The 16,258-nt window shown below is 44.9% G+C and overlaps 1 protein-coding gene across 1 annotated transcript in view; it reads right to left on the bottom strand.

Annotated features, from left to right (window-relative positions):
• The window catches only part of LOC109847316, an 11,655-nt gene continuing 1,388 nt past the window's right edge, over nt 5,992-16,258 (bottom strand). The window contains exons 3-4 of the mRNA XM_020416553.1: nt 6,992-7,662; nt 5,992-6,911 (exon numbers count right to left, since the gene is read on the bottom strand). Of these exons, the coding sequence (XP_020272142.1) occupies nt 5,992-6,911; nt 6,992-7,662 (1,591 nt within the window). The remainder of the gene's footprint in view (nt 6,912-6,991; nt 7,663-16,258) is intronic.

Raw genomic sequence — 16,258 nt, 5'->3', positions numbered from 1 at the left:
ATTCCTTCGCTCTTGGCGAAGTTCATTTGGCTTCCAAGTAAGCTCAAACTGTCTTCGATGAAGGTGGCCTTTTCACACGCGGGGGTCGTTTTAGACTCAGAATTCACACAGTAATGAAATCTACAACAACTGTGTATAGTAGTTACCGTTGAAGAGATTTTATCCATGAAAATATATTCCTCGAACTTTGCTTAGTTAAATTCAATGACCAGTATTTTAGTAAAAGACCCGAGGGTCTTAGTGTCGATGTGCGACACAATCTTCTCTTCATAGGAGAAGGATGTCCCTAACGGAGTTGTCAACCTATTTCGGGTTATTTTAATATTGTAATTAACACATATTATAATAAAAGATTAGCAATGAAATGAAGGAAAATTTATATTTCCCAAAGTTCTTTTCTGTGTGCCGATGGAGCGTCGATCTTGTACTCCGTTGATGCACCGATTAAAACAATGGGTTTTTACTGTTGATGAGGATTAAATTGCCTAGAGGCTAGCTTAGTCTTCTCTTAGCAATATCTCTCAATAAGATCGCAAGTGCAATGCGTGTGAGACTTTTTTAGCTAAGGTATTTGGGCCTTCTTGTTCCCAACCTCTTTTTGAATGGATGATCTCCTTTTTCATTTTATAAGCTAAAAGAGAGAGTTAATGGTCCCCTTAATTGTGAATTAAGTGACCATAAAAGTAGGAGATAGTGGGGAGTGGTTATCCCCTGAAAATATTTCTGAAATGGTTATTAGGTAAAACTTGTAGGTCAGACAAAGTTTGCTGAAGACGTGGGCGAAGGTAGCTGTAAGTGCGGGTGAGGGTCGCTTTGAACGTGGGCGTGCCTTCTTCGGAAGTAGATGACTTGGTCCACAGGGGCGGAGTTTATTAGTTGACAAACTTCACTTATAAGTTCAAAATTAACACAGAATTTGACTCTAGACTTGGCCGACTGATGACGTCTTTCGACTTGATCTGAGGCGTGTTGCGAGGGTCGACTCATGTCTGACTTGGTCGAGTTGATTCGATATGAGTTGTTTGGCGATGTTCGCTAATAACGACCATGAGCGTGGTTCGTCAATAATGGCTATAGGCGAAGTTCGCCAATAATAGCCACGAGCAAACTTCGCCACAAGGGATGACATGTCCCACATGGGCTACTAGGTGAAGCTCACTGTTGCTTGGCTGAGCTTCGCTACATCTTTAGTGAGCTTCGTTGCGGCTTCAGTTTCGGTGAACTTCACTATATGTCCCACGTGGACTATTTGGGCGAAGTTCGTTTTGGGTGAGCCTTGCCAGAAGCTTCACTTTGACTTGGTCTTGATAGCAAGCTTCATTATACCTTGGTCGGGCTTCACTATGGCTTGAGTCAGCTTTGCTAATAAGTTCAGATTTGACTCAGAATCTGACTTGAACTTGTTTATTGACTCGGCTGACTTGAGGACGCCTTTCAACTCGGCACAGAGTCTGACGTGAGGATTGACTCAGACTCGGGTCCTCTTTGGCTCGGATGAAATTATGTTCGCATGTGATCTAAGTGAGCTTCATTGTAGCCTACCATATGTAGATGCTTGGGCCCATCTGAAGTGTTTAGCCCATGTGTATTTACTTCTTGAACTCAGACTCAGCATTGGTCCAATAGAGTATATTTTAACCGTCTACACAGAGCTCAGCTGTCGCCATTTCGCCCCCTTAGCTTATATAGGGGACTCCTCATCGACCATGATGATCTCCGCCGACTCGACCTGAGCAGCATCAGAAAGAGGGGCGATGGAATTTTTGCCTTCCTCAGCTTCTTGATCTTGAGTCCCCTACTGTGGCCACCTCCCTACTGTATGCTGGTTTAGCACTCTAGAGGGACCTTGGCCGCTCACTTTCCTTAGTCATCTCTTCTTTTTCTCAGACCTCCCGGCCTTAACAGTAGAAGCACTTGGCCCAACCAACCAGACTGCAATCTCAGCAGCCTTTGTTGCAACCTCCTCGGCCTCTTATGGGGCCAAGTCTAATCTCAAGTATTTTTGGGGCCTGGTTGGGGCTCTTGCCTAAGATGCATCTGTCCCGCCAGCAGCAACACCAAGACCACTACTCGAACTTTGTCTTCTTCGGTAGGTGGGATTCTAGAGATGCCAACCACTCGCAAGGATGAAGGATCAAACAAGTTCTCAATCCTACATGACCCAAAGTAGGCGCTAATCCTCACCAGCCCATGCTTTTCCTTGGCCGTGAGAAAACCCGACTTCGGGACATCCTTCTTAATCTTAGACCAAGCCGAACAAGACAGAATCGAGTCAGTCCTGAAGATCCAGATAAACTTCTCCTTCCAATCCTTGTTCAACTGAGGAGGGTTCAAGACAACTTCGAAGCTGCCCAAAGTCTGGAAGTAATAGTGGCTCTCGTACTTCCCAGTCTTGACGCTAAGGAGGTGACCAAGGATTCGGATAGTCGGTTCGACTCCTCACAGTGGTGGATAACCACGAACCCCACCAGCGTGATAATGAAGTTCAGCTTAATCTGAGAAAGCAACCCCCAGAGCCTCGAAAGTGCAGTGAAGAAACGTATGGAGCGGGAAGCAGAGGCCATACTCCAAATGCCTAATGTACACTGGAGTGATGACGTCGTTGTGGTCATACACCACCTTATTCTTCTCCGGCGCTGATAGTGTGAACTCACGGGGGATATTGAAGCAGTCATCGTAGCCCTCGAGCTCCATAGAGTGCATCTTCGAGTAAATTTTTTACAGTAGATTGATCCTAGCTTCATTATGGGTGGTAGTGATGGCGGAAGATGTAGCCATTTGTGAATCTTGAGTGAAGAAGATCACCAAAAGATGCAGAGAAGATGATCGAAAATCACTCAAGTGTCAAGAGTTCTAGGGTTCTGAAAGTTAAAGCTAACTAGATGTGTCCATCCAGGCCAGGCCGGCCCTGCCCGGCCCGAAAATTCGGGCCCGGGCCGGGCAAAACCGGAGCCCGGACCCGGGTACCCCGGGCCGGCCCGGTTTTTTTTAAATTCTATTTAAAATTTAAATTATAAAAAAGACAAAAAATTAATAAAAATAATAATTTTATTAACCACTTAAAATAACATAAATTACAAATAAAAAATTATAAAAATAAATTCTTTATTAATAATTAATAAATCATTTACAAATTACAAGTATAAATTTATTTTGGAATTCATCGCATCACAATAGATAAGTACATCCCAACTAGGTTTTTTTTTAATTTCTTTTTTTTTTGATAAAAAAGTGCTAAAAATATTTTAACATTATTATATTTTATATAATTATGTATTAGTATATACTTACAAATTATTATGTAACTATATATTATATATACATTTATTATATGTAAATATATTGTATATATTTATAAGTTATAACTTGAGAGAGAGAAAGAATCGCATAAGTAGCCGTTGCCCGTTGGGCCAATGGGGAAGAAGTAGTCGTTGTAATATACTATACTTATATATACTTATATACTAAGAGAGAGAGTATACACACACACACATATTATACATATATAAGAGAGAGTATACTTATATATACATATATACTAAGAGAGAGAGTATATATATATATGATGAGGATTTATAATACTTATATATATATATATATATATATAAATATATTATATATATATATATTATATATATATATTAATATATATATATAATATATATATATACTAATATATTATTATATTACTAATATATAAGAGAGTGGTATACTATATATCTTTATATAAGGAGTATACATATATAAGGATGAGAGTCTATACTTATATGTACATGCCCCCAACCCTGTATATACTAAGAGAGAGAGACGAGTAATATATATACATACATACATACATATGCAACATAAGAGAGAGTATTCTTATATATACTTATATAGAGAAAAGTTACTTATATATACTTATGACTATATATACTTATATAGAGAGGAGTATACGTAGATATACTTATATTACTAAGAGAGAGTATATGTATATACACACATATGAATTATATACTATATAGAAATATATTACATAGACATATATATAAACATATATAAAATATATATATATATATTTATATATACATATTATAATACATATAAAAAATAAAAAAAATAAAATCACTTATTCGCTAGGCTGGCCGGTCGGGACACCAAAGAGCCGGCCCGGGCCCGGCCGGAGCCCGGACTTGCCGGGTTTGGCGAGGCCGGCCTGGGCCCGGGACCACGGGTTTTGACACATCTTTAAAGCTACCCTTCAAAGATATTATAATTATAAAATATATTATTAATATATCTATATATAATATATGTATATTATATAAAGAGAGAGAGAGGGGCAGGCATGGAGGGGGCAGGCACGTGGCGAATCATAGCCGTTCAACCCGATCAGTGACGGACAGTTGAGATCAATCTAATAATTCGAAGGACCGCTCAGGAACCAAAGCGATGTCCTCTAATTGGCATGCATTCCCCGCTCAGAGAACGAGGCGATGACGATGTATGATCTACCATGATGTTAGAACGTCGTGTCAGAAGCCAACCCTCAGCGATCCATCTTAAATATGTCTCAAAATCCAAGTAGTCAACAGCTCATTTCACTCCATCTCGGCCACCCGAGTCCAAGTGAAAGGGGCCAATGTTACTACACAGAAATAGCTAAGTGTTAACTCTCCCCGAGGAGCCGACACATGTCCATATTAACTAAATATCAGACCGACTTCACCCTAGGCAGGACGACTTGAGCAACATAGAGACTTGACCATTTCTAAGGAGGGTCACATCAAAAGGCGTCCTCACTCGAAGTCACTACTTGAGTTGACCCTACTCCTCTACATCCTACAAGGCTGGGTTGAGAACTTTCAAATCCAAGATGGCCAAATAAAAAGGTGATACTTATCGGCCTGCTCGCAAGAACGAGACAAAAGGCATCATGTGTTGACCCTCTCACAGAGCCGAGTCGAAAGGCGTTCTGTCCTCGAATCCCTCGCCAACAGTCGATCACATTTAATGCATAATCAGAACCATCATTGCTTCAGGCCAGAATGCCTTTATGACTCATCGGACATCATCATCACCATGCATTCCTCATCGCCATCACCTTAAACGCGTAGGTGACTCATCCCCTCTGCAGCTAACGCATTTGAAGTAACTGCTGACTACGCCGCATGCTTAGACTAAGCCAAAGTTACACAATCGCCCCTCCGGACCTGCTATAAATAGATGTACTGTCTACTGCACAAGGGTAAGCAATTTTTGATACTCAGCACACTTTAACCCTACTTCTCCACTCGAGTTCATTACTGACTTGATCGTCGGAGGAATCACTGGAGATCCCAACTCTGGTCCTCTCATGTGCTATTTATGTGCAGGAATGGATTCTCTCCTCAAGAATCGACTGTCCAAAGAAGATCAAGGGACCCTAATACACTAAGAAATCCACAATTAATCCCTTATTTGATAACTAGTATCAACAAGAAAGATTGATATGTGTGTGTGTGTTTGTATCAAATTATTGAGATAATTTGAAAGTAAGAGGAGACCTTTATTATTTTTTAGCAAAAGAAATAGGATGGCTATTGCTCATCTTTATATGAAAAAAATATAGTACTTATCAGCTAAAAATATTAGTGAATTAATAAATTATCGGGCAAATCCACGAGGGTCTAGCTGAGTTGATAAATTGTCTATAAATGCTATATTAGAACTCAGATTTGACTCTCTTGAAAACATTTACATGAAATTAATTTTCCGAAATACCCGAAGTCGTGCGTTGGGGTGCCCAGGTCTGGAGATTTGATGCCCATAAATTGAAGGATAGTGGGAAACTTCTCTCGTTAAACTAAATAAAAAAAATCATCAGACAAAAATCAACTAATATCAGCTAAATCACCCCAAATCCACTTCAATTTAAATACAATTCCAACATCATTCCCTCCAAAAATAACCATAACAACAAAATCACACCACCTCGTTCACCAAAATTTCAAACAAAATCAGCACTAAAACTCAAAATCTAGAACAGCCCCTGGGCAATCCAGTCCTAAACAAATCCAACACCGGCAACCTCCCCGCCGCAGGCATTCTCCCCGCCGGCAGCATCGCCGTAAACTCCTCGCCCACCAACGGAACCTCGTAGTCCCTCTTATCATGCTTCACCGCATTCTCTTTCGCGGATATATGCGCTCCTGGCTCCATATGGTTCGTCGAGAAACTCGTCTGGTTCGGAAAGTTGGGATACAGGCTGACGTACCCCCGGAGGTACATCATGTCGATGAGGAACTTCTTCCATGATGCTTGCCAGCCGTTGGTTCGGGACCTCGGGACCTGGACAGGGTTGGATTTCGGGTCTTCAGTGTATCGCGCGTTCATGTACGCGTAGAACTCGCGCCAGTGTTTGGGGAAGAACAGGGCGCCCCAGCTGCACGGCAGCTGGTGGAGGTATGGCGTGTTGGGGTGGATCGCCTCGAAGAACTGCGTGGCGTTCCACTTAGGTCGCTCTTTGGCGACTTCGATGAGGCGAGGAGTGTAGAGAGAGATCGAGGAGAGCTCTGGGATGGAGACTTGGGGGTCGTAGCGGTACGCGAGGAGGGCGTATTTGATCCAGAGGTAGTAATAGGGGGAGACTTCGATGTCGTCCTCAAGGAGGAGGCCGAAGTCGTCGTCAGATGACGGGTACCAGCTCTCGCTCACCGCGCGTATCAGGCCGCCCTGGACTATCCGTCGACGGACGGTTGTGGGGCCATGCGGCCAATTGAACGAGTCGATGGTTTTCAGTGTCACATCGTCGACTCCGCTGTCCATGTTGAAACTCAAAGAGACCTCGTCGCCGAGATAGTACGCGTTCTGCAGAGATTTCAGGAGTCTCTGCAGCGATGTTGCGCGATTCTGCGTGATGATGTTTACAGATATCTTCATCTTGTTCCAGTCTGTATTTGAAATTGATATGTTGGCATAATTAGGCAACATGTTAGGATTTGATAAGTAGAGTTTATATATGTCGACTTACTTGGTAACGCCGATGGTCTGAGATCGGCCATCCAGAGAACTTTGCCAATTGAATTTCTCGGCAACGGAACAAGCACAGAGCTGTTCATGCTGCTCTCAGTAGCCATAGTTAGCGCGCTCTTGACATTTTGATCAATATCGGCGACTGTGATCACTAGACTCGGGTTGTAAATCCTGACGAGGCCCTTCATGCTCGAATACACTGCTTGTAGTATCGAAACCTCAGACTTTGACGCTCCAGATATCGCTCCAATCCCCAAATCGAAAATCTTGAACAGTCTCTCTTTACAAACCGATTTAGGCCAATTGAGAACAACTGCAGCATCTTCACAGGCACAAAATTTATCACCAGAGACAACGATATAGGCCTTTCGATGAGCAATTGAGCGAAATTTCATAAGAAGGGGAGCGAGAGCTCGAACTTCTGAGAGAGTGTGAGCATATAAGAGAGCGTCAATCTTCTGAGGGTACATTTTGGCCCATTGAGTGACGTAACCTGATGAAAGCGCTCTCCACCATTGCTCATCGCGAACTTGAACGATATCTTTGAAGATAACCGTTGTTTCAGATACGTAAGCTAATCTATGCTCGCTGTCGCCCCAAGTTTCCTTATCGTTCGGATTGACAGGCAAAACGAATGAGCCTGCATTTCGATATTTTGTAGCTGATAATGGGGGGGGGGGGTTGGGCCGGGGGGGGGGGGGGGGGGTGGGGGGTGGCGGCCGGTCCGCTACAAGAACTTTGGCAATGCAGAGGGATGGCGGAACGCGCAAGTCAAGCCGGGGCATGAACAGCCAGACGCGGCTGGGGAGGCAACGAGTGCAATCAGGGTGCTGACGAAGAAACCGGTCCTGCATGCACCTCACCAAAGAGGATATGCCGAGAAGTCGATAAAATTCGAATCACGAGCGCCCCTATACTTCGGTGCGGATACATTGGTTCGCAGAGCGGTCACGCGGATCAAGTCGATCCGGGTTCCGCTGTGAGCATTATGCCACTTCGTCTGATGTACACACCGTTGGCATCCGGTCAGCAAAATTAGCAGTCTTACAGGCGACGGTTAATATACGGATTCAACACGCAGGGCGGGTCAAAGGCCTTTAGGTAAAATTCGGGTAAAATGCCAAGATGGGCGATCTGAAGAGCAGGGTCAGCGTTGCTATGTTATTTGATGGCTCGAGACGTCATATAACTTATATTGGGTCGGCCTTGGATCCATAGTAATGTTATAAGTTCGGCTCTAACCGCTTACATCAGTGTCTGAAATATGTCGACACTGATGGAAGAGTTAGGACCGGTGGTCGCGATAAGCAACCATTTAAAGGGTTTGAGAATATTTCACTGATTCTCTCTTTATGTGTAAACGAATCGCGATACAGAGACGCATCGTCCAGGGCGCGGAGCAGCGGAGAAGTAGCCTGACTCGCGTCCGAAGCCCGGATTCGATTACAACTGGTGGTTTTTGTTGCTTAAATGAGCATTGTACGGGCGGCTTTGTAATCAATCTAGACGATGATCAAATCGCAGAATGGCAGTTGTAACTGGCAACTTGGCCCGTGGATGAAATAAATGACGAATTTAGAGTACTCCTTGTCTTTTGATATATATGATGACGTGAAATTGTATAATAATTCTGTTTTTGCATATGCCAGGCTCCGATCATCTATGTAACGAAAGAACGCTCCTCCAACATTCTTTCGGAACCAACCATGATCATCCCCGATACAAGAATAAAGGGCGCGAAGGAATATTTAACGGTAAAGGGAAAAAGTTCTGGCCATGTACGGGATCATTTGCCTAAAGTGAAGATGAAGTGATGACAAACCGCGGTGCGCATTTGTCTAAGTATAGTTCGGAAGCACGCAAGCTTATGGAAAAGGCAAGGATATAGCGACTTCACAGCATCGGAGAAGGTTTATATTCGATCGAGGTCCTCGTAATCCAGCCAAAGGCAGTTATATGTACCGGGAAAGGGATAAGCCTGAGGATTATTATAAATATTGGACGAGGGCTTAGGCTATGTTTCATCCAATGAGGAAATGTTAGTTGGCAGATCATATGATCAAAATTGCTATACAAGCCTAAGAATGGATTACTCTCCCGATGCGTTTCGAGTGGAGCTTGCTGATTACAAGTCTGGGAGAAATGTCAAAACCTTAATGTCAAAACATGACTTAACAGCAGATGCCATCACCGGAGGATGATGATCAAATGCCACGTCAACGGTGGGAAGACGCCGTGGGTACATCATCGTAAGTATGCAGTACGGTGACAGGTTCGAACAGAGAGAACCACAACCGAAGATGAAGGTAGTCAAATTATATGGGCGATGAGGCTAATCGCAAAACCTGCATATTCGATTCAGCGTAGCCTTCCCCATGATTGAGAAAGAGGAACTACATCGCCCTCATCAGGGAATAATATCGAGCGGTCTTCGCACTGGAACTACGAAGATATCCAGGGCTTGATCGCTAATGTGGGCAAATGCAATACAACGCTGCGACATCAAGGCCGGTGGCCAAACCTGTCAAACAACAGCAGAAGACGGTTTCGTCCGCAGATTATGGGAGCCATTGAGGCAGAACGGTAAGAAGTTGATCGAGATCAGGATTTTATGCAGAGCGGACAACACCCTAGCGGTGGTTTTAGGCCAAACATCGTTGCGCCCGGTCATGAAGAATAAATGGCAAAATCAGGATTTGCATCGACTTCAGGAATCTGAATGAAAAGCATGCCCAAAGATGATTTTCCTCTACCCAATCACGGACGTCATCAATCGACAATACATGCGGGATTGAGAGGGGATCTCGCTTCATGGACAGGCTTTTCGGGATTAACCCAAAATCAAGATGGCATCGCGGGGATGAGAAGCATACGGCGTTTAGAACACCTGCTGCGGTGTTTCTGGGCTTACAGTGATGCCTTTCGCCTGAAGAATGCGGTGCCAGCTACCAGCGGGGCGATGAGCTAAGATTTTCCAGAGCATCCTCCGAAAACAGTCGAAATGCTATGTTGATGACTTGGTTGTAAAAGCGCGCAAGAAAAGGGTATCACATCAAGGACGCTGAAGACGATGTTGCGATCTCATGCGGAGCGCCAGCAGTTGTAAGATGAACAGGCCTACTAAATCCTTGCCTTGGAATGTCCAGCGGAAACAATTCCTTGGATTGCGTACGTTACCGACTAAAAGGTATGAGCACATGCGACCCCGATAAAGTAAAGGGGCGATACACGAACTGCAACCTCCAAGGGAATCTGAGAGAGCTTAGAGGATTGGCAGGGGCGTTTTTAAGCTTATATGCCGGAGGTTCATCATACTGCAAATCTTTCCGGGAAATGCCAAACCGCTTTTTCTAAGGCCTAAACAAGAAAGGGGTGTCATTCATCTGGGAGCGACGCCCTGTCCAAAAGCACGTTGAAGATATTAAAACATCATCTAAGCAACTCCTCCTGTTCTCGGTTCACCAAAAATCAGGTAAGCGTTCTTGATTTTACATCATAGGCGATGAACGGCATTCATCAAGTGCTTTGTTTAGGCACAAGATGATGACAATGGTCAAGCGAACATGCAGTTTATTATTTAAGTCGGACTTTGGTGGGCGCTGAGTCCCGATATCCGATGTATCGAGAAAGAATGTCTCGGCATTGGTCATTCGCAGTGCACAAAGATGCGGCATTACTTTAGTGGAGTAGACGATTTAGCGTAATAATCCGGCGTTAATAACCCGTGCGAGTAATTTATGACAGCAACCCCCGGGTTCGATGAACTGGGGCGTTTTTGCAAAATAGGCCGGCTCCTCCTATCCCAGTATGAGTTGCCAGCTTACAAACAGCAGAAGTCGGTAGGACAAGCAATTTGTGATCTTTTGGCGGCAAGCCGACGCGAACAGATACGCGCGGAAGTATATGATGACTTGCGGATGAAACCCACGAGGTTAATACTACAATCTGTCGCATCAACAATATGGCGACTAATATTTCGATGGTGCTTCAAGAAGGCGGGTTAATAGGGTTAATAACCCCGGGAATGTTCTACAGTCTCCTCCGGAGTTGGAGTCGCCGTCGCTAGTTTCTCCGGGAAAGCATGTAATAGCCTCGGCCTATCGCCTACGGGTCCGATGTTCCAACAATGTGGCCGAGTACAATGCGCTTCTCATTGGCTCAGTTTCGCCAAGAGCTGGGGGTCGAATATCTTGAAGCTTTCGGAGATTCGCAGCTAATTCAGTCACCAAGTCCGTGGAGAGTATGAGTCAGGCACCAAAAGACCTGATACGTATCACCAGGAGGCCTCAAAATGGCGGAATCCTTTGAGGAATTCTTTCATTGAATAATCCGGCTCGCCTGCCAGAACGCTTATGCAGATGCACCTGGCGCACTAGTGCAGTGTCCTCGCTATCGACCGCCTGAATACCGAGTTGCTGAGTCACAGTAAGATTCGCATCAAGCTCTTCGTACGCGCGCGTATACAATATTGGGTACGATGAACGAAGAAGATGATAGGGGCCCAAACACCAAGGAGGTGAACGTCAACTCAAATACGGGTCTGAGTCCCGAGATTGGCGGTTTTGGCGCTATCATTGACCTAGCGTCCAAATATGGATCTTGCCGGAGGATGTTAAAAAGAATAAGATCTATTCGCCGAAAGAGCAAGCGCACGGTCTTTACAATATCGAGGACGCGCGTAACGTTATACCGCCGGGGGTATGAGGCGATTTGCTCCTCCGCATGGCCTTTCGAACGAAGAAGCAAAAGAAGTGCTTAAGGAAGCGCACGAAGGAGAATGGCGTGGCGGGGCATCAGCCTGGTCGCAAGGCTTATATGATCGAATCAGAAGAATGGATATATTGGCCAACAATGCTACGTGACGCAAATCGAATATGCAACGAGAATGTCACGCCCTGTCAAGTGGCATGCAAATTATATGGGCAGCTAAACCCGCCCAGAACGATTACACACATAACTACATCCTGGCCATTCGAGACTTGGGGTATGGACATTGTCGGTCCCAAATTTTCCCCCTTCAGTCAAAGGTGATTCGTTTTATCTGCGCTATCACTGACTACTTTTCAAAGTGGGCTGAGGCGCATTCCGGGTTAAGGAAGTGAAGACGAATAACGTCATCAACTTCATCAAGGGCATGCATGTCATCATACCGCACGGCGTGCGCGAGACTGATCATCCACGATACGGTCCGCAGTTCATAAGCAACGCTTTCATCAGGTTTTGTGATAAAGTTCAAGATGCGAGATGTATGCCATCAACAGTGTATTATCCGCTGCAGAACGGATTTGAGCTGAAGCTTTCAATAAGACGGATCATTTAAATGGCCTGTCTAAGGCTCGTGAAGACTGCGAAGCCAAACGAGACGTGGAGACGATAAACTTGGGGAGGCACTCTGGCTTATCGGCACACCCGATACGCACTCCTACGGGTAGCTACTCCGTACTCGTTAAGTATATGGATGCGAAGCGTGGCCTACGTTTGGAAATTCAAATTCGCCTCGCCTTAGGATCGCTCTCGCAACGGAGATACGACCGATAGAGCAACAAGCATGAAAGCGTCTGCGAAGAACTCGAGAGCTGGATGAAAAGCGCTTATGGGAAGCTCAATCAACACATCGAGTTCCTACCAAGCTAGGATGTCCAGGGCTTTGACAAAAGAAGTCCGGCCGAAGAAGCTTGCAAGGGAAGTTTAGATCTTGGTCCTCGCTGGCTCGCGACCGATAACTTCTCACGCTCCAAGAAGAAAGGTCAAAATTCGAACGCCAAGTGGGAAGGAGCGTTTGTTAATAGACACAGTCTAATTCAAACGGGCGGGCTTACCGTCTGATTTCCCAAAAAAAAGAATAGAGGCGCCCAGCAATTAATGGCCATGAATGGGAAGTTGCTTGAACAAGTATTATCCCTAGTACATTCAGGATAACGCCATTTAACTGGGAAGTTCGCTCGAGATATTACAGCTCAATATTCTAGAGGATAACGCCAAAAACATCTTTACCCCCGAAAATGCTTTCACTGATCAAGTCAGCACTGGCGGTGAATCGCACAAAATGTTATCCGGTCCTGCTTGATTCCGTCCATGAACAAGAAGTCATTTTTTCAGTTCGGGAGGTCGGCCGCTTTCGATAAACGAAAGAACTTCCCTCCTTTCTGCTTTTGGTTTAAACTTTTTTATAGTTATAATCAAAAGTTGTATTTCACTTCGATAACGAAGTAAGCTCTTTTTTAGATCAGATAACCAATCGCTATAAAAGGTAAGTTTATCTAGATCTTCCAGATCTCGGAGTGGAGCACCCCACTTCTTAGTTTCTTTCTCGCTGGAAATAGAATATAAAATTCTTCTTTCCAGGATGCAGCGGAATAGAATATAAAATTCTCCTTCGCTTTGTTTTCGGGTTTCGCCTTCACGCTAAAGAAGACGGCGGGAAATAGAATATGAAAATTCTGCCGTTCCCGCATCGGATCTTTTCTTGAATTTATCAATCTAAGATTCATCGCTATCGAAGTTTTATCCCGAATACCTAGAGCAGGGATAAAAGTCTGCGCCTAACACGCGCATGCCGGTTTTAGTCTTTTTTACGTACAAAGAAAGACACGCAGAGTGGCTGATTCTGGGGTTATTTATCCTGAAACGCTAAGAGGATAAGTCTGCGCCTAACACGCGCTGAGCCGTTAGTTCTTAACGCGTTAAAAAAGAACACCCGTCCCAACATATTCAACATTGTGACAGGTTGTTATTAATAACCGCAGAATCCATGCGCTTAGCACGCATGGGGAATTTCCATCCCCGAATCCTAAAAAGGATGATGCGCGAGCCTGACACGGTACGTTTTGCTCTCACTAAATGGCCCACACACCCCCCCCCCCCGTTATTCGTTACAACATATCGAAATTGCGGCTCTTCGTTTTGCCTGTCAATACGAACGATTAAGGACTGTGGGGCGACGCGAGCATTAGTTAGCTTTTGTATCTGAAACACGGTTATCTTCAAAGATATTCGTTCAGTTCGCGATGGAGCAATGTGTTGAAGCGTTTTCATCAGGTTCGTCACTCAATGGGCCAAATGTCCTCAGGATTGACGCTTTCTTATATTGGGCTCACACTCTCTTCAGGGTTCGAGCTCTGCTCCCACTTCTTATGAGAATTTCGCTCAATTTGCTATCGAAAGGCTCTTCGTTGTTAACATGGTTGTATTTTTGTGCTGTGGAAGTATGCCCTGCAGTTTGTTCTCAATTGGCCTATCGGTTTGTAAAGGAGATGTTCAAGATTTTCTGATTTTGGGGGATTGGAAGGGGATATCTGGAGCGTAAGGTCTGAGTTTGTCTACACGCGTGTATTTCGGCTGAAGGCCTCGTCAGGATTTTACAACCCGCGTCTAGTGTCACAGTCGCCGATATGATCAAACATGTCAGGCGCGCATACTATGGCTACTGGAGAGCGCTATGAACGCTCTGTGCTTGTTCGGTTGCCGGACTTCATTTGGCAAGTTCTCTGGGGCATGGGCCGTTTCAGAACCATCGGGTTACCAAGTAAGTCGACATATTAAACTCTACTTTATCATCCTACATGTTGGCCCTAATTATGCCACATATCATCTTCAATACCGGACTGGACAAGATGAAGATATTGTAACTCATCCGCCAAGGAATCGCGCAACATCGCTGCCGAGACTCCTGAAATCTGCAGAACGCCGTACTATCTCGGGACCGAGTCTTTTTGACGTTATCACAATGGCGCGAGTCGACGTGGTGCCTGGAAACATCGACTAGTTCACTTGGCCGCCATTGCCACCACCCCATCGTCGGGAAGTCCGGGGGCGCACTGATACGGCGCGGTGGCGAGAGCTGGCTACCGTCAATCTGAGACGCTTCGGCTCTCCTTGAGGGGCGCATCGAAGGTTCTCCCTTTACTACCTCTGGATCAATCGCCCCCCCTCGCGTCGCTGCGACCGTCTCATCCGAGTTCTCGATCTCTTTACCTCCTCGCCTACATCGAAGTCGCAAGACGTAAGTGAACGCCCACGCAGTTCTTCGAGGCGATACCCAACCGCCATACTACCATGTGCCGTGCGTGGGGCGCCTGTTCTTCCCAACCTGGCGCGAAGTTTAGCGTACTGAAACGCGCGAATACATAAACCCCCCCAACACTCACCTGTCAGGTCCGAGGTCCCGAACAACGGCTGGCAGGTATGGAAGAGTTCCTCATCGACATGATGTACCTCCGGGGTACGTCAGCCTGTTCCCACTTTTCCGAACCAGACGAGTTTCTCGACGAACCATTATTGGAGCAGGAGCGCATATTCCGCGAAAAGAATGCGGGTGAAGCATGTAGAGGGACTTACGAGGTTCGTTTGGTGGGCGGGAGTTTACGGCGATGTGCGGCGGGGGAGGAATGCTGCGGCGGGGATGTTGGCGGTGTTGGAATTTGTTTAGCAAGGGCGGTGTCGATGAAGGGGTTGAAGGCGGCCGGAGCAGGTCCGGCAGGGATGGGGTGAGGTTGTGGGAGAGGTGGTGGTTGTTTGAGGGGGACTGGTTGCCAGGGGCTGTCTAGTTTTGAGTTTTAGTGCTGGATTTTGTTGAATTTTGGTGAACGAGGTGGTGTGATTTGTTGTTTATTGGTTTTTTTGGAGGGAATTGATGTTGGAATTGTATTTAAAATTGAAGGGGATTTGGGGTGATATTAGCTGATTTAGTTTGATTTTTGTCTGATTGATTTTTTTCTTTTAGTTTAACGGGAAGTTTCCCCTATCTTCAATTTATGGATCAATCTCCATGCCTGGGCACCAACGCACGACTTCGGGTTTTCGGAAATTAATTTCATGTATGTTTTAGGAGTCATCTGAGTTCTATTTAGCTTTATGACAAATTTCATAACTCGCTAGACCCTCGTGGATTTGGGCCGATCATTTATTAATTCACTATATTTTTAGCTGTACAGTAATTTTTTTTTTCATATAAAGATGGCATAGCCATCCTTTTTTTTGCTAAATAATAAAGGTCTCCTATACTTTTAAATTATTCAATATTTGATACAAACCACACAATATTCAATCTTTCTTGTTTGTACTAGTTTCAATAAGGGATTGAATTGTGGATGTTCTTAGTGTATTAGGGTCTTGATCTTCTTTGGACAGTCGATTCTTGGAGGAGAGAATCCATTCCTGCACTAAAATAGACATGAGAGGACCAGGTTGGGATTCAGTGATTCCTCCGGCGTCACGTCAGTAATGATGAGTGGAGAGTAGGGTTAAAGTGTGTGAGTTCAAAAAT

This window comes from Asparagus officinalis, chromosome 7 (assembly GCF_001876935.1).
Source record: "Asparagus officinalis chromosome 7, Aspof.V1, whole genome shotgun sequence".
Classification (NCBI taxonomy): Eukaryota; Viridiplantae; Streptophyta; class Magnoliopsida; order Asparagales; family Asparagaceae; genus Asparagus; species Asparagus officinalis.
The sequence above is the reverse complement of the archived record's forward strand: the minus strand, read 5'-3'. Positions and strand labels throughout refer to the sequence as shown.